This window comes from Gavia stellata, chromosome 3 (genome assembly GCF_030936135.1).
Source record: "Gavia stellata isolate bGavSte3 chromosome 3, bGavSte3.hap2, whole genome shotgun sequence".
Lineage (NCBI taxonomy): Eukaryota > Metazoa > Chordata > Aves > Gaviiformes > Gaviidae > Gavia > Gavia stellata.
The window spans coordinates 99,160,617-99,186,820 of NC_082596.1; the positions used below are offsets into that span (position 1 = coordinate 99,160,617).

General features: G+C 42.0%; 1 protein-coding gene across 1 annotated transcript; it reads left to right on the plus strand.

Annotated features, from left to right (window-relative positions):
- Window positions 1-2,112: 2,112 nt before the first annotated feature.
- On the plus strand, window positions 2,113-24,566 carry ELOVL2 (ELOVL fatty acid elongase 2). The gene is made up of 7 exons (XM_059815511.1): window positions 2,113-2,170; window positions 6,070-6,257; window positions 19,143-19,220; window positions 20,289-20,460; window positions 22,658-22,782; window positions 23,675-23,809; window positions 24,438-24,566. Exons 1-7 carry the CDS (start codon window positions 2,155-2,157, stop codon window positions 24,564-24,566), a joined length of 843 nt encoding a protein of 280 aa, XP_059671494.1. The 5' UTR covers window positions 2,113-2,154.
- The last annotated feature ends 1,638 nt before the right edge of the window (window positions 24,567-26,204 follow it).

Here is a 26,204-nt window from a genome sequence, read left to right on the forward strand (position 1 = left end):
TGGTTTATTGTTTTGTTCTTGACATGTAAGATTTGTTTATGTAATGTAAGCATGAAAGCAAGTAGCTTTGCATGCTCATCCCTACAAGCCACTTGAATCCGTTAAAGTATTTTTTCCAAAGCAGTCTGTTAAGTCTAACCACAAAACCATCAAGCACAGGAGTACAGAACAGAATCATAGGTTGGAAAAGACCTTTAAGATCATTAAGTCCAACCATTAACCTAGCACTGCCAAATCCCTAAAACAAGCACCACAAAACCATGTCCCTAAGCACCTCATCCACATGTTTTTTGAACACCTCCGGGGATGGTGACTCTACCACCTCCCTGGGCAGTCTGTTCCAATGTCTGACAACCCTTCTGGTGAAGAAGTTTTTCCTAATATCCAATCTAAACCTCCCCTGGGGCAGTAGCTCTGCTTCAAGTTAATGCAGCAGGTGGGCACATCACAGACAAACAGCAGTGTGGCATTCCCCAAATGGCGGTACCTTTGTCATGAAATAATAGCAGAAAAACTGCATAGCTCAAGGATGCAGACATGGAAGCAGATCTTTTGCTCAGGTCTTTCACCTGGAAACGGAGCCACCTGCTATGACAGAAGGCATCCTTAGGCTGCTGAGGAAATTGTCTGAAATTGAGAAAATGCCTTTCTCCAGGGGCAGTAGTCAGGACCCTTTCCTAAAAGCTGGTTTAGTTTCCTCAATGCTGCAAAGTAGGAGAAATCTTTTTGTAGCATGAATCATCAGTTTCATTCCCTCCTTTTTCAGAGCAAGTCCTTTATTTTTTTGTTAAAAAAAATATACATATACTTTTAGTTTCTGGGGTTTTGCTGTTGGGTTTTTTTTTAAGATAAGATGAACACAGCAGCGTCTTGCAGAGACAGACCTTTACAGCCTGGGATGCTGCAAAACCTCTTGCTGCCACGTATTCACACGAAATCTGTCCGCTTTGACCATCCTGACGACCAAAACATAAGAGGGGAAGAAACACGTGGGGCTTGGGAGTGCCAGGAGCTTCCCCCTGCGGAGACCACAAATGTAGTTCCTCACGAGGCAGATCTGCTAATGGTGACTGCAGCCCAGGCTGGCATGGAGATATCTGGTATTCAAAGGCACACACAGCCCTTGGCAGCTCTTGCCCTGTGGAGATGCTCAGCGTCACTCTGCGTCTTTCTCCTCAGCTTGGCTGCATCTGCTCAGTGCTGAAATTAATTCATCAAGCCCAGCAGAGCATTTGTTGGAAGGAGCAGAGGAAGAACCTGGCTGACCTCAGGCTTGTGGCAAAGAGTTGTTCAGGCACCGGCGTGCAGGAAGCCGCTGCCCAGAACCGGAGTCTGGGAAGAAGAGTTTTGGAGAGGCCACCACACCTGACTGAGGGAAGGACTGTTTTGATCATGACTTAGCTCCCAACTCAGGCACAATCAGACACAAACTTGCTAAGCCTTCCAGCTTAGCAGCTTCGTTGACTTAGACCTCAAAACACAATGTCTCTGTAACGTAGCCTTCCTCTTCCTCCCTCCTTACATGGCCTGAACTTCATTACTGGAGGTCTAGGTTCTCCCGCAGCCTTTTTTTAGGAACTCCGTGTCCGATTTAGAGAAACCTCAGCTGGCCCACCCCAGAGGTTTCCTTCTTCAAGAGAGGAGTCAGTATTTTCAGCTGATGCGCTGTCACTAGGCTAGCTGCAACCAGAAAGCTTTGTGAAGCTTATCAAAGGAATCACCAGCTCCTCTCTACAAAAAGTGATTTCAGTTGAGGAAGCAGGACAAAACCAACCAAACAAAAAAGCATCTCTATTAGAGTGAAAGTAACACCCATCACAGATGGGCTTGCTGTGGTACTTGTTCTTTTTCATTTGTAAAACCTTAATTTCCCTTCCTAAAGAATTCTGGTCTTGGCACAGTTTCCAGTATTGAGACCTCTATTCTTATCTAGACCATAATCTGCCCTACATTCATTTTTAAAGAGGTTTTGGGGTTTTTTTGCGTACTCTGGAAATACTTGAGCGTGACATTCTCTTTGCCGGTTCATTGGGGTTTTTTTTAAATTGCATCCTCTGTGAGCCATAAGATAATGTCTTTGGCATATGCCCTTTTTATATTTTTTAGGAGCACCTGAAAGCTTTTGACCAGGAAGTAAATGCATTTGTGGACTATATGTTTGGACCTCGAGGTAAGTTGCTCTACCTATAGCCTTTTTAGGAAAAAATACGTTTCACGAATAACATAGCTCCCTCCAATGTGCTTATACACACAAATAATTCACAATAAACTGTAAACAGTTTTAAATTGGAATGACCCCACAAATGAAAATCTAATGAATTCTTGAGAGCTTCCCCAAATGTCTAAAACCAACAAACCATTCCCCTTCTTTCTCTCCACCAATTCTCATCCACAGTACACACTTCACTCAACAGAATGATGGCTTAAAAGAATAGACACCAGTGCTCTATTCTTTTAAAATCAATCCCATATTTATCGTTTACATTTTAAGTAGTAGCTTCTGAAATACTGGTATCACTCTACTGGTTTTAGTCATCATTACCAGATGTGGCTGAGGACACAAGGAGAGACAGAAAGCCATGCACTAGTTCCTGGAGGCAATCTCTGCTCACAGGTGTAGTACCAGGTTAACACAAGCTGCAGTACTGCACTACTAAAATAAGGGGCGTACTATCAAATATCTGAATTTGATTTATATATAGGCATATTTTGTGCCTTTGTTCACTGGTATCAGGTGGACTTTGTACACCAATTTATCTCAATGTTTGCTTTTGAAGTAGCAGACCAAGTCCTTTGGATCAGGGAATAGAAGCCATATACATGCCCATCGGTTGCATCTCTTAATAAGAAGTGGTCTTACAATTTGGTGTTGGTCCATATTATTCTGGATAAGAGATCATCTAGGCTCAAGGCAAAATGAGAAAGAGTGAAATAGCTGTATTATTCTGTAAGAGAGCATTTTTCCAGGATCGTCTTCATCTGCAGAGTATTGTTTGGCGTTACGCAAGATTAAGGAATATTGAATTGCAGGAGCTAAATCTAGTTCATCAGTTGCTTGTTTTAACTGTGAAAGAAACAGAGGTGATCAAGAATAGATACATTTTAATAAAGTTATGATAAATCAATAAGCACTCCTCCTCTCCTCAACTGAGCATGAACAGTAGCAAGGCATTGGTGCAAAACCATCTCCCCTCTGCACCTAAAAAGGTCTGAATCGACTCAGACACCAACTGGCCAAAGCTATACAGAAACCTGAATCAAAATGTTTCTAAACCTCATTGATAAAAGCCTGATACCTTTAAAGAGCCTGGGAGGCCTGCCACTCATTTCAAAGGAGCCAAGATTTCACCCCAAGGATCTGGCACATCATGGCCAGTGACCGTGAATGAATTTATTCATGGAGCGATCAGAGCTTGTGGGCGCTTGCTCCTTCCCCTGCTGTAGTCCAGCACTTTCACACTGTGGCTTTATTCACTGCCGTGGTCTCAAATTCAGATGCTGTGTGGGTTCAACATTGTAAAAATAATCCTTTCTTCTATTGACAGCATACCTTTATAGTACTTCAACATGGAGATCGAAGCGTCAGTCAACAGAAATACTTCTGATCTCTCCCCTTCTTCCAATAACTTTTTTTGAAATACACTCCCTTTCCTCTCCCTTCCTGCCACATAAAAGCCTTCCTCTTCTTGTCATTCAGGGATAAGTGTAAGTGGAAACAAAATAATCACGTTCCTTGGCTGCCACTATAAAACACTTTCTGCCAATAACTGCCTTACCCTTCAAGGTACCAAGGTCGGGGTGGAAAATAATCAGAAAGGGTACATGTTTTAATAATTTCTCTTAAAATGTAAATAGTATAGATCTTAAAAATACTTGACATGCTGACCTGAACAAGCCCACGAGTTCTGCTTTTGTATGGATCAGGCCACATGCTTGTGGCCACTCACAGCAGAGTGAGAACTTTCCGAGGGTGTACTGGGGCAGCATTTAATGCTGTTTAGTTCCATTTGTATTCTCGTCTCTTCCAATTACTTTTCCTCTTTGAACAAACATGCCGTTTCATTATCTACTGATGCCAGTTGGCCTTAGTGCAAGTAACCTTTATGCACCAAGTGTTGCAATCCTTGGATGGGGAGATCCTTCTTTAGATAGCAGCCTTGCTGACATGACTGCTTTCTACACCTTCATTTAAGATACCGATTAAATAAATTAAATCTTTATGCTCCTAAAACATATAGTAGGTCAACACTTACACGCACAACCTTTACCTGTCCTATGACTCCTGTGTCCTGTTTAGAGCCCGTATGGGAGGAGAACCTGTTTGGAGCCCACATGGGAGCAGAATCCCCTCAAAAACATCCATTCCAGAGCTTCACACGCGGCTTGTGAACTTTAAGAGGGCTATTGGAAGTGTTTTACTCTCACACTGAGGTGAACTTAAATAGACACTGAGATCTGAAGACAGAAAACAGGCATTCTAGCTTGCTAATGCACAGCAAAGCGAGGACATCTTAAAGGAAGGATGGTGCTTTGTGTCATAGATGGTTGTGCTATTGTAACTGCTTTAATCCTACACCTCTCCTCTCCTAGAGGTTTTTGGGAGTCCAGAAGGGAGACTTAAAACCAGGAGAGCACTGGACTTCCATGGTAACTTAGGTCTGGTCGAAAGTCTTTCCTGAAAAAGAGCTAACATCCTATGAGTAGCCCAAATCCAACAGATGAATGTTACAGCCACTGCAATGGAAGTAAGGTGGGAAGCGGAGGAAGACTAATGAGAAAAAAAGTTGATGTTCATAGACCTGCTCATAAGCAGATTATTCTAACTCACTTAAAATTTCACTTTACATATACCTGTATGCATATATTTGAGGAAAGAATAGTCAGAAAGAATACAGTACAGCAGAATTGCAATCAACAACAGTTTGTTAAATGCTTGGGCACGTTTGGTTTGTGCATCATACATTGCCCAGTCCTTTCCAAATGCAGCACAGGCAGAAAAACAGTGAAATGTTTTTTCACGCACTGTGAATAAGTTTCCTTCTGTTACAATATTTAACATAATCTTGGTCTTTGTAAAAAAAAAAAGCTAAGAAATTTAAAACAGTTTCTAAGAGCAGAAAGAACTACTGTGACCTGCACATTAGCTTGTAACTGACTGACTTCTTCACTTAGTGCATAAATCGTGACAGATTTAGAGTAACCTTTCTGAAAAACTAGCCATGATGCCCCTTGTTCTTTTCATAGATAAATGTCTGAAGGTTGTTGCTGTGGAAAATTAACTCTATATTTTCTCCATCTTGAAAAATAACCCAACGCACTCCATTCGCTCATGACATCCAATTGCTCATAGGACAATGAAGCGGTGCCTCCAGATTGGCATATAAGATTAGGCTTTGCTCATGTACACTGAGCTATCTGATTACTGCCAATGGGATTACTTGTGTGAATAAGGCAAGCAGGGTTTGACCTTAATATTTCATTTCAGGACCAGGCAAATGGGACAAACTGTGAGAAAGCAAGCCCTTGCCTTGCCAAATATCTCTGATAACCAAAGTAAACATTTGCCTTTTTTTTTCATATTTAATGTTTTTGAAAAATGTTCCCCTTGTATAACTGTTTTCTAGTAAATGTTATATACCTTCATACTTATACTGCAAATGCAGAATTAAAATATATGAACTGGCAACTTTACATACATACTTTGTATTTAATACTATCTGCAGACTGTCCATTGAGCAGATTAAGATTTAATTAAATATTGAGTTAAAACATTTAATTAAATCTTAAGAAGCGTATAGGAATGTTTTCTTCTTTTCATTTTCTCTTTCCTGTTAAAACGAGACTTAAGTGACCTTAAATTATTAGGGAAAGCCATGCAGTGAAAACTAATTCTCTGAATTAGTATGCAGTTTCAGGGAGGTAAAAGGAATGGATAGCTCTTGCGAGCAAAGCATGGCAGATTCCCTCTCACGCTTTTAGCAGACTTTTTTCACTATGTGATCTGCCTTATTTTAGCAATACTATACACCATAGCCTTCTTAATTGCCTGCTGCATGTGTTTCTTTTCAGATGCCAGGGTCAGAGGATGGTTCCTTTTGGACTCTTACCTTCCCACATTTTTCCTTACTGGAGCTTACCTACTCTGCATATGGCTGGGCAACAAGTTCATGAAGGACAGGCCTCCTTTCTCTCTCAGGGCTCACCTCATTGTATATAACCTTGGGATTACACTGCTCTCCTTGTACATGCTCATAGAGGTAAGTGTTCTTCCGTGCAGCATGGCTGAGAAAGGTGAGCAATATACAGTTTTTAGCAGAAATATCTTAGCAACAGGTAGTTTTGCTAGGAAATTTAACATCAACAGCAAAGTAAATTTAAGATCAAGAAAAGTCCCTTGGCAATTGGACAGTGAGTTGTGCAGTACCTGCTCAGCTTAGATCTCAGCATGTTTTAACTGTCCTTCCTGAGCTACAGCCCACCCCTGGGGACAGCTGGCTGCTTCCAGGAGAGTGTCTACAGCATGAATTTGAATCTGCAGCAGTCACTCAGCTCAAACATGCCTACACCTCATTCTTCAGCACCCATGAATATGCCCATGGATTGGGTTTTATTCATATGACTGTCTATGGAATGATTTTTCTATGTACAAATGCCCCTGCTTTAATGTGAACAGCTTCATAGGTGAGAGTAAGTACCAATTTATTTATGGTATCGGCAATTCAATGTTATTTTTCTGCTCTCCTGACTAAGAAGCTTTCCTCATAGTCAGACAGTAAGAGACAGATGTAAAAGCCTGCCACTTCAGCCAAAAGCAAGTGCTGTGGGACTTGGAGGCTGAATATGGTCACACAGATTATTTCCCAAGTACTTATCAGGAGGGAACACGCTCACAGAAATCAGGATCCATTCAGAACCAGAAGAGAGGTTTGAATGCGTCTGATGGTTTTGCAACAGCAGAGGACTCAAACAGCGCTCCTCAGCAGACACATGCGAGTTTTCACCTCCCCAATGGGGAGCAGAAGCCAAAAGTCACTATTTTGGTATTATTTGGGAGCTCCCCATTCTTAGCCTTGTGATAGAGGTACTTTTACTATTAAAGCGTCAACATCCATCACTTGCAGCACTAAGAAACAAACACTAAAAGACTAAAACCACAAAACATTTTCTGACTTGGCTTAAAGAGTGACCCTGGGCATGAGAAGCCCTGGCTGGAGGATGTGCTTGATTTCACGGCGTGACCTGCGGAGGTGTGAGCTGACATTGCTGCCTCGCCTGCACAGCCTCACAGCATTTCTTGCTCCCTGGGCTCCCAGCCACGACAGCAGTTTCCACGAGAAAAACAAGGACCGACTGTGCTGTCAGCTGGACAAGAAACTTTGCAGAAGCCAAACGGGACCCTGAAGATTTCAAGTTTTAAAATTAATTTGAGCTGAACACCAGGTGACTGGCCTGGTCAAAAGGCCATGCAGCAGTTTAGGTTTGTGCCTTTGTGCAAAGGACCGATTGTGCTACACAGAGCGTCGTCCTGGTCAAAGCTCCAGCTGGCTTCAGTGGTTGCTGTGGGTGTCTGAGAGTGCAGGATCAGCCCCAGAGCAAAGGAAAAGCCAGCACAATTGCTGGAAGGTTTGATGGTCTAGTCCTCCAGAATTTAAATTAGCACTTTGATGTTTAAATCCCCATTTTGCTTGAAGGTATACAGATAACTGTCTTCAGTAGCAGGACTCAGCGAAAAGGATTAACCGAACAGAAAACAAAAACACTGCTCCCTTCCCCTTGCAGGCTGATTTGGCCTGCCACAAGTAAATGAACGAACAAAGAATTTTAGCAGGTCTCGCTTGCATGAACGAAGCAAACTTGGGTTTTGCCACCGTCGCATCCCTGTAGGAATTGTGTTGAGCCAGCTCCCGTTGAGCCGCCTCACTGCCCTGTCCTTCCTGAGGCTAACTTTGCTGCAGATGATCGCTGAGTTGCGTTAGTCCTCAGATTAGTCCCTTTAGACCTTGATTCTGTAGCTGGAGGCTGCTGATTTATACCTCCCAGACTGCAGCCAGGCACGGCTGGCAACGGCTCGTAGCTCCACATTCTGCATTTTTCGGGAACCCGGGGGACATCACTACTGATCTGCACTACCAGCTGTTTTACTGCAGATTTCACTCTTAGCTCTGGACTGTCAGGCTGGTTTTACACACTACAAAACACTCTTCCATAATAGTGGCTCTGTATGTTTTCGTAGTCTACGTGCCTTGTTCCTATCACAGCTTCTCCTGTGAAGGAGCAGAATGGAAGTTAAGGCTTGCAGACCTGCCTGAGGTAGCGTGCACATCCCTGGTGAAGGAAAACAGGCAAATGGGAGAGCAGAAATCATCGTCAGTACTGAATAAAGTTATGGTGACTCACATTTCAAAATGTTCCATTTCTGAAGCTTCTCTCTGGCCCTTATTCTCTCTGTCTTTTATGGACAGTAAGCTCTTTAAGGCAAGAGTTACCTATATTTAGAGCATTCTGCACAGTGGTTTCTTATGTAAACACAGCTGATCCCTCCAGTGAGTATGATTCAGGATTAAATCCTAATTAGAGACATCTATAACAGTTGTCTTATTCCTCCATCCTCCCACTGCACCTGAACCCCTCTGGTCTCTGTAACAGATAAATCACAAAATAATAAGCTCTATAATAGAGCCAAACCACCAAAAAAACCACCCCAAAACTCTTATTGGCATTGTTGTTCTTATCTCCTCTTGGTTTTGTATATAAGGTGCCACACACCTTTTCCTGTGACAGCTCCAGAATTGAGTGGGTGCTGCTTAGACATTCAACAGAAAAATATCTCATTTAACAGAAGAATCTCATTCACCAGAAAGGGTGCATCCCCAAATGCAGACTGTCCCACATGACAGCTTTAATGAGAAACATGGTAAACCAGCTGATGGGGGTACCTGTGCTGCAATTCTTCATCTCCTGACCTAGTTGAGCTGTCACTTGACTACAGTTGATTTGTACAACCTCAATGCAAGAAGACAGAGGTTATAGCAAGGAGTCATAACAAAAGGGCTGGTTTTAAATCTCCAAGGGCACATTCCTCTTTTGAGCCAGAGCTCCATGCACTGCACCATGGGCATGAAGCCGATTTTAGCTCCACGAGCTTCGAGGTCAACCAGTCCCTAAAGTACTTGGAGGAACAGCTCCAGGACAACTAACATGTGCCATTAGCACGAGGTCAGATACCCCTACTATCCTCAAAGGCCAAAGGTCTACAGAAAAACAGCTCTGCCCAGCTGCCCTCATCCTACTGAGATGTCTCAAAAATTTTTGTGCCAAGAAAGAGTTAGGTGCCTTTGAAGGCCTCCCAGAAGGGCAGTTTATTAGACCTTAATTTAGATTTCTGAGTTAGGCAAATGGATTTTCTTGAAGTTGTCAAAGGCACTTACTTCTCCCCATTGAATATAATGGAGAAGTGGGGCATTTTGTTTTGGAGCATGGCTTTTTCAAGTACCTGGAGCTTAGATGCAAGTCCTGAGCTTACATTAGGCAGGCTGCAGGTGCACTGCCAAGGGGCCAGAAGACAATTCCCTCCACCCTTGACACTGCAAGACAAACCTGCTTCAGAGTTTTGTTACTGGTTGTGTACTCTTCTGTACCATTAAGTGTTCATAGACCCAGATCAAGTCTACTGATCGAAAAATTTCTAGTAACATTGCCAAAAATCTGTATAAAGAATAACAACCACAATCTTTCTATTGTAATAAAAATCAAAACTTTTAGCAATTTCACTGCTTTCCTCTACATGTCTCTGCCTAAGATCCTAAAAGTATCAATTACGAGCAGAAAACCATCTTACCATGAAAAGCAATCAGGTTTTGCATATTTTAAAATTATTTCATGTGCAAGTCAACTCACAAACCACACTCCAGGGATGCAGTCTGAGGCACCAGAGGCCAAGATAAGATTTCAACAGTCACCGCAGGAGAACAACTCCAATGATAAATTAAAACTGGAAACAAAAGGAGCCAAATGCTGATCTCTGAATTGCGAAATTACTCAGGTGATGATACTCTCTCTCATTAATAGGAAAAGACATAATCTCTACCATGGTCTTAGGCTGCTTTCCCCAGCAGTAAGTATCACCTCCGCCCTATTTAAATTAAATCTCAGCTAGTCATCAAGCTCTCACCCCAGCCCTTTTGTTGATCAGGCACTGAGAAAACCAGGACGCTGGCACCATCTGTGTCAGATTAAAAAGGAGATCTAGAGATACATCTCATTAGCATAGGGGTGGCGTGATGTCTCAAGCTGCCTGTATCCACAGGTAGCTTCACAGACTTATTACAAATCCATAGGATTTGTAAGCAAGCAACCATATCCATGTGGGGAAGCAGGACTTGCATGTGAGGATCCCTTGATTCAGAGCAAAAGGGAAAGAGCAGAACTGCACAAGCATTGCAAGCCCAGTGTATTAAACATTTTAGTGAAGCCAGAAGAAAAGTCTTTTACCTTACAGAATAAAAAAAAAAAAAAAGAGTACATTACCTTTATTTTACCTGTTTCTAGGAGCTGAAAATTCACCCCACAGTAAGTCCAATTTCTGAATTATAGTTGTGACTTGCAGATTCACAGGTGATGATGTGAGGATTCCCAGGAGTACCAGAATTGCCTTCTCTGTATCCTCCGATAGTGGGGAAAGGTCAGAAGCCCAATGCTGGCACAAGCCACCATTTTTAGCCCTACACATTGCAACTGGGATTACATCTCACAAATTACTAGAAAGTCTGGTATAATGCCTGGATTTGGGATAACAGTGGGCAAGATAAAAGGAAAAAAAACAAAAACAGAAGGAGCACTTGAATTCTGTTTTATTCCATCACTACAATGGCTGACATCAGAAAGATTTGCTTCCTAACCGAGCAAGTGTTAAAAAGATAGAGCTTGAGTAGCAGAAGGTCTAAGTAAAGTTTTAACAGCGCAAGTGATGAAGAAAGGTAAAAAGACATACATCCTAGCTGATTTGAACTGTCCTGGAATTTTACTATAGAAATCCAACGTCAACAGAATGATTTTTATTTTTTTTTTTTAAGATTGTAACCATTGTTTACTCCTTCATTAATTGTTCAGAAGTTAGCAAATGTAAATTTAGCAGCGAAATTAGGAATGAGTCTAGATCCATAAGGATTGGTGTTTGAGGTGAAGGCTTCCTTTGAAGTAATTCTTTAAGTAGGACAGAAAGACTGTCTTAACCTTACTTAGGGGAGCAAGAGGAAAAGAACAAAGTGAGAAGCCAGAAGAGATCAGGTGCACTTTTCTATCATTTGGAAGAAGGGAGAAGTGAGGGAAAAAAACTAGATAGCAAAAGGTCACTGAGAGTGCAGTGTAAAGCTGTGAAATGTAAGGACAAAGGCAAACAGCTTTTTTGAACAAGGAAGAGTTAAATTCCCAGGTGTTCTTCTATCTTAATCAAATAATTTGTTTGGAGAGCTGAGGAGCTAACTTTGCTGTCCTTGCCTGCTGTTATTCTAGCTGGACAAGTTGTCCGCACTTCTCAGTTTTCATCCTCCGAGTTCCCCATGTCTTTCCTACTGACCTTTCCGAGTGCTGCATTTAGGTAGAACATTTAGCCTGTTCATCAAAAAGGCAGTGCTCTGGATCTCACCTGCACATTCAAATAGAATTCTGTAGAACTTTATTGGAAATCAAAAGTAAAATTTCATACGATGAGGTTTTTCCACACGTGCAAAGCTTCTGATACCATCACTGGTACCACAAAGTAACATATGGGAGCTATTCAGAACAAGAGATGTAATCAAAGATTCATGGAAAATAAGCCTAGAAGGGATTTCTTTTAGCGTATTCCACTATCCCAAACAACAGCAACACACAAAGGAATTATCATTCATACCTAAGTTCAAGTCATTTTGAAGTCATTAGTTCACTAATCCTTCTAGCAGTCTCCCATTTACGTAAGGGGAATTGAATGGAACTGGCCGGGAATTTCTCAACAACATGGCTTTACATTTGAAAGAGTTTTTGTTGACAAAAAAAAAAAATCAGACATTTATCAAAAATTCATTTGGGAAGGGGCTCTTATTTTTGTCACCATGATATGAACTTTCTGACCTCAAAATAAGAAGAAAGCATGGGACCACTTACTTCCTCTGCTCTGGAATAACCAGTATCCTTTTAGTTAGGATGCTCCAGCAGGATGAGAGATCCAGCATGGAATCCAGCTGTACATATTGCAGGTCAGGATAGCAAACTCCAGTCAGCGTATTACAGAATTAGCCAATCATTTTTGTGGGACCTCTAACTAGAGATGGAGAGCCTCACCAAGGAGTAGCCCAAAGCAGGTTCTTTACATTTGTGTCCCCATGAAAAAAAAAAAATCTCAACTGCATCATAAAGAGGGACAACAAAATATTTTAATTGTGAAAAATCTTGTGGGGTATTTCCTATTCAGCACCTGTTTCCTGTTTGGCACAACACCACTACTAAGTTGTTACATTTGGGGAAACTGAGGCACTGACCAAGGCTCCTGGAATCCCCCAGTCCCAGGCTGAACAATCTAGCCCACGCAGTTTCCCTATGGGGTTTACGGTCTTGCCAGGCTACAGCTTATTCGAGATCTTCAAGACACCAGAGCAGCAATCTGGAAATGCAGGCTATTCTGCATCCCAGCTATCCATCCAAAATCTGGGATTATACCACGATTCTTGAAAGCTCGTCTGAAAATAGGCAACCTATATAGGGAGATATTCTTCAAAAAAATACTATTCACAGATGATTTTACAATTCAATGCCCTACCCAGAAAACCTGCCTGAAAGCTTTCTATGTATGGTTTAAGACTGATTTAATAATAAATCAAGGACGATTGATGGTACCTTCCTCTATTCATCTACTTATTATGTAAAAGTGCAATGGCCTCTTGGGGATAGGAAGACAATTCAGATGTTGCATGCTTGTAGAACTGAGCCATGTTACAGTCAAGGAGGTGATTTCTCCTTTTTAAAACTAAAAAAGGAAAGTCAGGTGAGATAATGAATACCTGGCATCTGTTTTTAGACACTGATAATCTTCTGAGGCATTTCATTCTAAAATCCACTTAAAATAAAAAATACGAAGAAAACAGAAGTAATTCCACTCTCCTTCCTGAGACACTGTCCTGAGTGTTTGCTTAGAATCCTTTTCCTTGGGATGTGGCCAGCAGATAACTGCTTTTAGGACTGTTTTGTCCAAGCCTATAGATCCAGGGAGGAACTGCCATTCACAAGGACTAACAAAAATCTCTTCCTATGGCCAAGGAAAATAGGTGATTTACAGCACTGCAAGTTAGACCCTTCTTTCCACTACATAGACAGGTTAGTCTCCTTACTGAGCTTAGCTGAGGGCTGAAGTCCCAGAGAACACCCAGTAAAACATCACTAGACCACCTCTCCAGGAAGCCTATTCCAGGGTTTGACCACCCTCTCTGTAGAGAAATGTTTCCTAAAGTCCAGTCCAAACCTCTCCTGGCACAGATTTGAACCATTCCCATGCATGCTGGCACTGGATCCCAGGGAGAAGAGCCCAGCACCTCCCTCCACACTTCCCCTCCTCAGGAAGCTCTCGAGAGCAGTGAGGTCGCCCCTCAGCCTCCTTCTCTCCAGACTAGAGAAGCCCAGTGTCCTCAGCTGCTCCTCAGAGGACATTCCTTCCAGCCCTGTCATCAGTTTTGTTGCCCTCCTCTGGACGCGTTCAAGGACCTTCACCTCCTTCTTAAATGGTGGGGCCCAGAACTGCGCACAGTACTCGAGGTGAGGCCACACCAATGCTAAATACAGTAGGATAATCACCTCTTTTGACTGGCTGGTTATGCTGTGTTTGATGCATCCCAGTCCGCAGTTTGCCCTCTTGGCTGCCAGGGAACGCTGCTGACTCGTATTGAGCCTGCTGTCAACCAACACCCCACACCCCTTTCTGCAGGGCTGCTCTCCAGCCACTCCTCTCCCAAGTTATACCTGTGCCCAGCATTACTCTGTCCTACATGCAGAACCCAGCATTTCGAATTGTTAAATTTATTCCCATTAATCATAGCCCAATGCTCCAATCCATTTAGATCCCTCTACAAGGCCTCCTGTCCCTCAAGAGAGTCAACAGCACCTCCCAAGTTTGGTATCATCAGCAAACTTGCTAATGGTGCATCCAGGTCGTTGATAAATATATTGAACGGAATTGGCCCTAGACTTGAGCTCTGAGGAACACCACTGGTGACCGGTTGCCAGCCACACGTAGCCAGGTGCTGGTGCCTCACCCTGTCTTTCTCCTGCCCTGGGGCAAGGGGGAATGCCTCGTTGCTTCCAGGCATTTTTATCTGAGAAAACCCAACATGCACAGAGCTTTTTCTACAACTCAAAGAGCACAGAGAATCCACAGTCAGAAGTAGGAACCTCCATTCAGAAAAATCACATTGCTTTCCTTTCTAGCTTACCTGTAGGGGACAGATGCAGGAACAAGCTACAGCTGTGAGATTTTTGAGGCTGAAAGCTTGAAATGAGCAGGGCATATAGGCCCCTGAGTCTAGGCTTTTGGTGCTTAGCCTGCTACTCATCAAGGTGAGAAGCTTTGGCACCATCTTCTGTCACCTGCTGCGCCCCGCACTGAGATTTCTTACAGAAGAACCACCTTTCATTCCTGAACAATGTGATTCCCCATTTTAAAAAAACAAACAAAAACGGCATGAGTTGGACTGCTGCAGCAAAGCAACTATTGTGAATCCTCATGCTGTTTATACTTGAGTAGATGAGTAAAGGTCATTTATTGGTGTAAAAACTGGAATCATTAGAGCAAAAGCAAAATGTGAAAACTCTGCTAATTAACAGGATGTTGCTACTTAGCAGAAATTTTTCACAAGGCAGCACTTTCCTCTTTACATGATCTGTTTTTCCAAATAGCTTCAAACAAGGCATGTGTTAATATTATTTTCAGGATAGGCTGCCAGGAATGCAAAGCATTCGAAGAATTGTTCTCTAGAGAGAGAGAATTTGTATTTTGAAAGAGAAGGAGGATCTCTTATCTCTCTAATACATCCTGCACTTGCACCATCTCTGCATGATTAACACCATCAGCCCTACAGAGTCGTGACTGCTCAGCATGTGAAAGGGAACATAGCTGAAATAGTACAAGTAACATATGAGTTTGGTACCAGAGAAAAAGAGACCTAGTAACTGAACATCTTGTTTCAAGGTACCAGCTTCTGTTCCAGATATGCAGCTGGCTCATTTGGTACCATTGGGTAAGCTGCTTACCTTCCACATCATTGATAGCCAACATGAAAGTCATGGCCTTGGATCACCAGGCTCCCAAAAAAGTACTCTGCCTTCCAAGTTTCCCCACTAATTTTTTAATCAGAAAGTTAACCAGAAATCTTGAAAATCAGCTTGCAAAGTAGAGCAGTCAAAACTCAAAGTGGATTCTCCTCTTTTCCCTAGAAGAGACCCAGCAGTATGTTAGGCACCTGCAACAGAGAATAGAAAAGTTGAGCTACAGAAAAGCTGAGACAAAAGAGCAAGGTTAAGACAGTCAAAACAGATCTTCACTCTAAGCTGCTGGCTCTTGAAATACAGACAAATCGGAGGGCACTCTTCTGCCAAGTCAAACGACTGGGGAATAGGCACACAGTATGATCTGCAAAATCTGGCATTATACAGAACCATGGGATAACGAACAAAAGAAATTAAAGAAAACCCTTCAGTCGGAGAGTGGTATTCTTGCCCCAAAGCTTGCTCTCCATTTGCATGCTGACCAGTTGTGACGAGTTGCAAATTTCTCAAACGCTAAGTTAAAAATCTGTGATATTGAAAAGAAATATTTATTTATATATTTTATTTCTGAGGCTTTAAGGGTTTTTTCATCTCATTTTCCAATATGAGAGCTATGAATGGAATAGTTGAAAAGAAAAACTTGAGATATGACCAAGCAGGCCAGTTCAGCACCAGCAGGAAAGTTTTCTAACCTGTAACACACAAGAAAACAATGCACAAAAGAGGTTTTTGAAAATCAGTCTATTGTAATCATATACAAATCAGAACATTTGTAAAACAGACTAATCAAAAGATTTTTAAATAGCAAATTTTTCTAGCAATTTCTGTGAACCAATATTTCACCCACTGTAGCAGAAAGTTTTATGAGGTTAGGTATCTTCAGCAAAGAAAAAAATGAGTTAGTTGTTAAAGGAAGAGAAAGAGAGGTTGAAAGAGTAAAGTGTTTTTGCAATTGGAAGCTGAAAAAAGCAGATTCCCAAAGATACATTAAAAGAGAATCAAACCAATTTGACCAATTTAAGCATAGGAAAGGTATGAATTTACAAATATAGAATGCAATAGAATCAATCAGGTGAAACTGTTTTAATTAATCTTGGAAAAAATGTTAAAAATTGCGTGTGTCTCGTAAGATAAAATTGTTTAAGAGCTTTAGATAAAAAAATGTTATAGGCACATCATATCATAGAACTAAGTTATAAAACATGATGTAAAGTACAAGTACAACAAAACACAAAACTTTACCTCTTACCTTAAAAAAGCAACAGAGCGCATTTGCAATGGCAATTTATAGTTCTTCAGTAAAATCAGGAGAAAGGGTCCTCCCTAGTCTATGACACTGCCTTGCACAAGAATGGAAAAGCAGCCACCTCTTCTCCTTCATTTGTTTTTAGGGTTTTGAGGTCTTGTGTGTCATGATTTCATCTCCCTGCAATCACAAGGGCTAGAGGTGATCCCACTATCACCGCTTCCCACTTCTAAAGCCAATGAGGATTTTATTATAGTTGACTGAGAAAACTGAAAAAGCAAGAGGCAATATCATTTACTTCCTGCTCCTGTTAGTAGAACTAGCAGCAGAGGTTTCTAGCAGAGCTGTTAATGCTTGTGTTTGAGGCCGTGCCTTACCAAAGCTCCCAGATGTCACCACTGCAGCCCGCTGGCATCCAGGATGCTGCCTCCAGATGAGCTCCCGATACTCCAGCACTGTTTGACCATACTGCTCCCAGCCAAGAACAAGATGACAATTCCATTTTCTTCAGCATTTCCCAAGTACCAAGACAGAGTTGAGAGCAAATCTTCACCAACAGCTTGTCAATGATGCTGTACCTGCCTATTCCAAAAGTCTTGGTTTGGGCTCACTCAGTCACCTCTTATTTGGAGAGAAAATCCAAGGCAGGGGAGCGCACAAAGGAGGCACTGACAGGAGCTACCCAGAAAAGCACCCATACAGTAACATCTCCCCATCCCTCATGAAGCTGCTATCTATTGCCAGCTACAGCACAGGCACAGACCTGGGGACCAAGGACATGCCACAGGAGGGACAGCTCCATACCCTCTGCCTCCTACTCAGAGAAGAGGAGTGACCCCTTTCCCACTCAACCGCTTTTTGAAAGGTACTAGGGAAATGAAATGGCATAATTTGCTTTCCTCAAGGAGTTTTAACTCCTTTCTCTTCAGCACCTCTGCAGGTTAAGATAGTTGGAGAGGCGCGACCCACGCCTCCCCTTCCCACCCGCCTGCCGCAGCGGGGAAAGGAGAGGAGCCCAGAAGTCCCAGCCCTGCACGCTTGCAGGCACAACACCCAAGCAGAGGCCAGCTTGGCAAGACAAGTTGTGATCTCAGCTGCACTGAGCATTTGTACGAGGATGTCTAGCTGGGTTGTTGTTGTTTCCCCTGTTTTTAAACTCTGGTCCCATCCTGTTTGGTTTGGGGACCTCTGGTACACACTGTAGGCGAATCCACTGAAACACGGGCTGTTCCAAAACAGAGTGGGTTTGTTGCAGTTGTTATAGAGCAGTTATCTGCAAAACACTCTTTTATTGTCTTTATGTCTCTCTCTGCAATATCTATGGGTTATTTTGGCCACATACACCAGCTATGTTGGAATTACAGGGACAACCACAGAATTGCAATTCAGATGAAAACAACAGAAGATCCTGGCTTTCCAAGTGTTATTGCTTTTTAATGTGAATTTATAGTAAGCATTCTGGGGTATTTGCTAATTATCCAGAAAATTTTATCAATAATCTTTTTTAAATATATTTATTCTAGGAATTAATTCCGTTTGATCACTGAGAATATCCCTGCTTTGCTTTTGTATAGACTGTCACACATTCAATACAGGAGACTACTTTTCAGTCTGAAGCGGAGGGAAAGGTCTGTACAGATGCTAATACACACCTTCCCGATGAATGTAGTGCCAAAGCTGAAAGCAACCCACTTCTCACAGCATCTTGCAATTATGCTTCCAGCATAACACTTCTCCCACCATCACTCACTGCATCCCCTGTAGAGAGGGAGACAGACCCCAGAACGTGAATTGCTCAGTTTGGCCTCAGAAACCACTTTTCACACATTCAAGAATAAGCAAGAGCTTTTTAAAAATCAACAGACTCTACATAGCATTCACATACAACAGATTATGCTCCTTACTCCGAAAGGGCTGCTGAATGCTTTAAGTGGTCATTGCTATAAAAATATTCCACACCAAAAGCCACCATTTGGCTTTCTAGAAACTTTCTGCTCCATCACTGTGGTTGCCCGACATTTCACTGCTTTGTCTACTTCCCAGTATGACATGCGCTAAACCTAAGAAATTGCTTATGTGCCTATTCGCATCTCCATTCAGCACTACGCCTGCTCTCCTTTACCTCCTCCGGCATTTAACAGCATAGGATAAAAAGACACATGTATGGCATTAGAAAATATTTCTCCCATTGCACTACTTTGGATTTGCCTTCTGTTTGCTTGCTTTGCATTGGGGAATTTTTCTCAAGGACAGTTTTGCTGTGTTAAGCTCTGTTTGTACTGCTTCAGGACAGACATACGATATTCAAGCATGAGCTTTGGAATGAGGATCACTGCATTAAGTAATGAGAGATTTTAATGGATGCCTTCAAGGCTCTAAAACCAGAGAAATGTAAAAGGTATACCCTTTCAGCACACGTCTCCAATACAACCTGATGCCTTTTCCATTTCAAAGCAAGTTGTCTCATTTAAGAGCATCAGTTCATGGAAGGAGCGGGAACCTACCGTACTTCCATACTGCTTTTTTCAATAAACACAGAACAGCTGCAGGGGTAAAAGCGAACTGCTACATCTGTTCGTGAACATAATTACTGCATTTTCTGTTCCAGCTCATCCTTGCCACATGGGAAGGAGGCTACAACTTGCAGTGCCAGAACCTCCACAGCGCAGGGGAGGCTGACGTCCGGGTGAGCGACAGCAGCAGCTCAGCCCCCAGCGTCCGCGGCAGTCCTCCCCCCCGTGTCCCTGGTGCCATACTTCTGCCTTCATGGCAGTTATAATGATATTATCAGCGACGTCTTAACACGAGGGTTTTAATGGCATCCTTGCCATGGAAAGTGCAACAGGGAGTATTTTGAAAAGCCACGTATCAAGATCTGTGATCAACACAGTGTTGCCTGACTTAAAATAGAGAATATGGATCATTTAAGAAATTGGCAGAAAAATCAATCATCTAAAATGTAACGCTTGTTGGGCTCTAGCTGGAAAGTGATTTAAGCCCAACTCTAAACTTTGGAAAACTGCAGAGACAGTGTGCTGGCTTGGCTCGTCTCTAGTTTCAAACCTTATTTCTGCATCACAGCAATTCCATGTTTTAACTCTGTCATTCCCTACTTCAGGCTTGCTTTCCATATAACGTTAGAGTTCAAGGGCAGAAAGATTGGTTAACTTATATCATTTTCCCCAGTCCTCAAAATTTGTCTGTGTTTTGGCAAGAAAAAAGTCAGTTAAATACCTTTTCCCATCAACAAGGTATTTTCCCCTTTCTGTTTTTACTAACTGTCTAACTGTCCTGGGACATATCCTGAGTTCTGATAAAGTGTCTCAAATCTAGAGGAGGGTGTATTCCATTGTGTTGAATATCAAAGTTGGATTATTTAAAAATAAGAAGCCGCCAGCAAAATCTGTTCAGTGCCAACAAATTAAATGGTAGCACCCTTAAAAAAAAAACACAAAAAACCCTGTATCTTTGATGAAAAAAATAGAACAATTGGAAAACACTCAAAGTTTATATTTCTTAAATTATATTTAGATAATTATATATTTATACAATCACATAAAAAATTATACATTTTTTCTAAACTGCCTCATTCAAAAGGGAAATAAAATTGAAGCAAGAGCTTGTGCTCCTCCTTCAACAGGATATTAACGCCTTTTGGAAAGTTGCATGCCTAGGGACTGATGAAGTACAGCAATATTTAAGCCCTTTTATGGACAGATATTGATCTCCTGCTCCTTTATTCTTGTTTGCACAGGTAGCCAAGGTGCTGTGGTGGTATTATTTTTCCAAAGTAATTGAATTCATGGACACTATCTTCTTTGTACTGAGAAAGAAAAACAGCCAGATCACCTTCCTTCATGTGTATCACCATGCCACTATGTTTAACATTTGGTGGTGTGTTCTGAACTGGATACCTTGTGGGCAAAGTAAGTCTGTGTTCGCTTCATCACCGGGAGTATAAGTCACCTGTTGCTGGAGGAGAATCACATCACCATGCAAAGCAAGCCTATCCTTGACAGCATCATTAACATTCATAGCCTTTCAGAAATGCCAAACACCTGTAGATCATAGTAAAATTAAAAGCATGGTTAAAAGTTCAAGGCAAAAAAAAATATCTGAGCACTAGGCCCTAGATTTTTCCACTTAGCTGCCACAACTCCTCATATTTATTCCTCTTCAAACCACTTTTAGACAGGATAACACTGCTGAGTAGTACACAAGAGTGATCACATGCAAGACCTACTCCAAAAGCAGATGTAAGAGGAAATCATGACCCTAGTAAAGTCAGTGTCAGTCATGACAAATGAACTCAATAGCATTTTTACAAGTTTGACTCCTGTATGCATCAATCTGACATTCTGCTTTAGCAAGATACAATACTTAACATAATCGCTAATTAAAATACAAGTTTGAGTTTGTTTTGTTTTAAATGAGAACACATCTCATTCAAGTACTAGAACTACTGGACAGCCAGAACTGATCAATACGGTCTTACATTTCACATTGAAATAGTGGAAGTAGCAGCATCCTTTGCCTTATTATATTTTGGGTTCAATATGTTTCACAACAGTAACCTCTAAACAACTTGGCTCTAAAGAGGATGTTGTAATTGTCATCATCCTCCCTGTTGAGGTGGGGAAGATGTACAGTGCCACAGGCTGGTCGCTTGGTGTTTGTATACTAAGTCCAAACAGCAGAGAACTACTCCTTCTCCCAAGTGACAAGTGGTAGGACAAGAGGAAATGGCCTCAAGTTGCACCAGGGGAGGTTTAGCTTTGATGTCAGGAAAAACTTCTTCACTGAAAGGGTTGTCAGACATTGGAACAGGCTGCCCAGGGAGGTGGTTGAGTCACCATCCCCAGAGGTGTTTAAAAGAGACATGGATGAGGTGCTTAGGGACATGGTTTTGTGGTGGACTTGGCAGCGTTAGGTTTATGGTTGGACTCGATCTTACAGGTCTTTTCCAACCTGAATGATTCTATGATTCTGTGATACTTCAGGTGTCTCACAACAGGCACGCTTTTCCAGGGCTTCATACAGCCAGAGGCTTCCTGTGGCATTGTTATCGAAGTTAAGACAATCAGTTTTCTTACTTTGCACTATTAAAGGGAGTCACCTCAGTCCACTGTAAGATTTTGTAAAGCAACTTGTTGCAGGTGTTTTTCAGAACAAAAAGCAGAATTCACATTTGTTGGCACTTATTATGGACAGCACAAAATTTCAGTAAATCACTGTTATAAGGTGGAAGCAGAGACCAAGGATTTCATAGCAATTATGAGCTATTTCTACAGAAGCGTGAAGAAATTAGCAGGGGTTTGTGCTTTCTATTGTGTCTGAACGTATTCGCCACGCTTTGCACTAGCTTTGCACTATTATAATTAGAGTGGAAAAAAATCAGTAATTAAGTAATTAATCAGTGGAAAAATCAAAACAATTGGCAAGACCATCTTGTAGTTGTCAAGCACTGCCATCAAACACGTAAGCATGCAGCAGAGAGTAGTGCTGCTACTTCTCAATAGTCTGTAAGGTACAGAGGGCAATTCATTTGCTCTAGAATTTGTATTTACTAAGTGTAGCTAATTAGAGTGGCAAGATATTATCCAGGGTGAAATTCTGGAAATCTGCATCTAGCAGAAAAGCCACTGCAGAAAATGAGAGTGGTGCTCAAATACAGCCACACCAGGCTAGTTTAATTCAGAGTAAAACCCTACTACCACATCAGAGAGCAGGAGAGCAGGTGCCTTCCAAGGGCCCTAAGCTGCGGTACCAGCAGCAGGGACCCACAGCAGCATCTAAAGCTTACAGCGATAATGGAGAGACTCATGCAAACAACATTTGGGAGGGGAACAAAAGCAATAACCTGTAAACTACAGAAAAGTAAAGCGGAGAAAATGAAAAATACGGGATGAAAACAGAATATTCAGCATAAGACAAACTCTATAGGAAGTATCACTCAGTTTGTCAGTTGTCCCTAGGACAGCATCTCTTCATATCTGGAATGTCTTTAGCAAAGGATAAGCACAGAGGAAAGACTTACCATATGCAGGAGACATTGCTAACAATCTCTTCTCTCACTTTTTAGCAGTTGGCATGTAAAACGTTTCCCTTGTTGGATTTTTATAGGTTTCTTTGGACCCACTTTGAATAGCTTTATCCACGTGCTCATGTATTCTTATTACGGACTGTCAGTCATCCCTTCTATGCGCAAGTATCTGTGGTGGAAGAAATACCTCACTCAAGCACAATTGGTATGTATCTGTTTTGATCTCATTTTTAATGACCAGAAATCCTTCAAAATGCCAGGGTTGAATGATAGATAAATATTGTCATTTGCAGAATTAAGCCGGTTAGAATTCAAATATAACTTCTATCAACAAGATAGAAGGCTTGATGTGAAATAAAGTTATTTTAACTTTTTTATCTTAGGGCTTGTTCATATTATTTGGGAGTTCAGAGGTCTGCAGTGAGCTTAAAAACGCCTGTGTAGAAATGTGTTTAGCAAGTGCTTCTTCTCTGAGCGAGACCATCCCTGCAGCTGGACCATGCTGCCCTGTTTGAAATGCACCCCAGCCCGCTGGATTGAGGGCACGCTCAGCTGGCTGGGGAGAATCAGATGCACCAGTGTGGGCTGTGGTTCGCAGTCCTAAATACAGACAACCTTCTGCAACTCCTTCTCCATCTCATTTTGTTTCATTTGTCCCCATCTTAACTCCGTTAATGCAAACACCAGCCTACCTGAACTTCTCCTCTGACCTGGGCTTTCCATTTTCTGTTCAGACTTCTAAAGCTATTGCCTGGAGTCTTCAGTTTTCTCGAGTTTCTGCCTAGTAACACAGACAATGCTGTACCTGGCACGACACAGCCTGGAAGATAGAAAAACCTCTTAAAAAAAAAAGTATTCATTTTGCCAACTAGGCCTATAAACCCACATTTTTAGAAATCTGACCCCTTCATTTTTTTTAATTCCATAAAAGCACCATTTTAACTTAACCCTCACAATACATTCACAGGTTCAGAAAGGGATAGTTTTCAAGACTACTCAAACTTTTAAGAGCAGGACCAGGTCACGTTGTTAATATCTGATTTAGCTAGCACCAACCCTTTCTCAGCAAATACTCATGCATGATCTTCCCTCCACAGATCCAGTTTCTGCTCACTATTGTGCACACACTCAGTGCAGCTGTGAAGCCATGTGGATTCCCATTTGGTTGCCTCATGTTCCAGTCCTCCTACATGGCCACGCTGGTCATTCTCTTCATAAACTTCTACATTAAGGTAAGCAGTCTTCCAAGAGCTCTCTGACAAGGGTGGGGAAGAAAAGAACTTTTTGGATAGAAGTCTTGATAAACTCATATGTAGAATGACCATCAGTACTTAAAATAAGTTTGCATTAAAATATATACATCAGTTAAGAATGATAGCTATAGTAATGTCTTCAAGAGACAGTTTTTCAGTAATGACGACCTCCCCATTGCATCTCAGCTCTTCTGCACTTGTATAGCAACTCAGGTGCTGCATTCAGGACTTGGGAGGTCTGAATTTTCTGTTTGGCAACTTTTTGAGTCTTCCTCCCTCCTTGGAATAAAGAAACAAGCAGCTCTGCTGTCTTTGCGTTGTTTATTTCAACTTTTTTTAGCAGGGACTGCTCCAGTCTGCCTGCATACATAGAGCTTCTAGTGAAAAGGGCTTAAAACCTCTTTTGACATCAAGAAGTATTACAGTAATACTAGTAAGGTAATATCACCCACAGCAGCAAGAATAATACAGTTCCCTTAACACACTCTGAGGCAAATATGTACATCTGCATCAACAAACACCAGACAGCTCCATTTTACAGTTAACCACAAGTAGTGTTTGGGGGGCACTAAAATCCAAGTATTTACTTTGGATTTTGCTTTTATAGACATACTGGAAAGCACCTTCAAGAACAGCTATAAAGGAAACCCCTGTCACAACAGAAATCAAGAACGGTTTCCATAAGGACTACTTTGCTGCTGCCAATGGATTCCTGAACAATAAGAAAGCACAATAAGTATAGCATTTCCTATGGGTTTTTTTTTCTAAAAAAAAGAAGAAAAAAGACTGAATTACAAGCTTTAGCTTAAAACCTATTTGATTACATTTATCAGTTCTTTGTACCAGATGCTTATTATGTATGCTATTTAGGTTTTAACAAAACGAGTAGAATTACTTGTCCTGTCAAAGATCACCATCGGAACAAAGGCGGCCAAGATCTTTCTCATATGAAAAAGAAAACCTTTCTGATATCTAATGCTGACACAAAAACGCCTTATAAAACACTTGATGGATAAATCAATCAATGCCTTCAAAAGGTTAGAACTCTGTTCAGACTAACGCAGTGAGCACTTTCTGTGCATAAGAGGTCTTGAGGCAAGGCTTCGCAGTGCACCCAACACATTCAGCTAAACTGTGGCTAAGGCCAGGAAGAGGAAGGGGAAAGAAAAAAGGTGAGAATCATACCTTTGCCATCACCATACCCCTTGCTGCTTCTTCCCAGCCGTTCCCCAAAGCACACTCCCTCCCGTGGACACCAGCGAGGTGCAGCCCTCCCTTTGGTCCTGTGGGAGCCCTGGGGAAGGACATAAAAGAGGGCAGAGCCCAGATGCACCATCCCATAGTTTGCAGACAGGCATGCACGGTGCTCACTTCAACCTAACTCAAACACCACGAAGGCTGGCAGGAGCTTGCTATTTCAGGGGGCTGGACTGATAGCACCTGGGACTGCCCAGTGTTTAGAATACGTGATAGCGCACAATGATACAGGGTTTTGAGCTCTAGTCAGAGCAAAACAAGTCACTTAGGATGTGCTAAATTAATAGGAGTTCTGAGTAAAAGGATTTTGAAAGAAATAGGAGCTCAACAACTTAATGAAGATAAATCCTTTGGGTGTAAATGTGCACAAAGTTAATCCTATACAAACACCGCTGATTTGAAGCAAACTGACATGCCACATATTAATAGACTGGAAGACACAGAAAAACTTAAAACTGAATTCAGCAATGAGCAAAGCACATTATATAGGAATTTCTGTGATAGGCAGGCCTTACTCAGACTGGTCTCTAACTGGAGAAACAGATGGGACTGAGGGATAATCCTCTGTAGGGAAAGCAAGGAGATATTTGCTGTCTGCAGCTGTAATGGTGTGTCTCTCGCAATAGCCGGTCACCATCTCCTCTGCTTCAGTTAGCTGCATTCACCTCCCACTTAAATGGTTAGAAAAGAAGAATACCCAAGGTTAGTTTTGGGGATCCGCCCTCGTCCTTTTCTCATTTATCCCACCTTCAAGATCTCTGCTAAAAGTGGACATGGCCTTTTTCCTCTCCATTTTTCACAGTGAAGTAGTTCTGGGCTCTTCCAATCTGGCGTGTATAAATTCTCTCAACAAAAACACCTTTCAGAGTCTTCCCAGCCCAGCAAGCCCCTCCAACCAAAGCAGTTCTGTAAAGGGACAGTGTCCCCTCCCTCCCGTCACCCCACGGGGACCCAGGGCAGGAAGCGGACAAACCACGTGCCCCGCCAGCACAGAGGAACCAAAGAGCTGCAGAGGGCCCACGTGGACAGGAGGCTGTCCCAAATCCTGCTCTGCCAATTCTTCTCCACCTCCCGGGTCAGTTATCCCATCTAGATGATATGTCTTGGAGACTGCAGG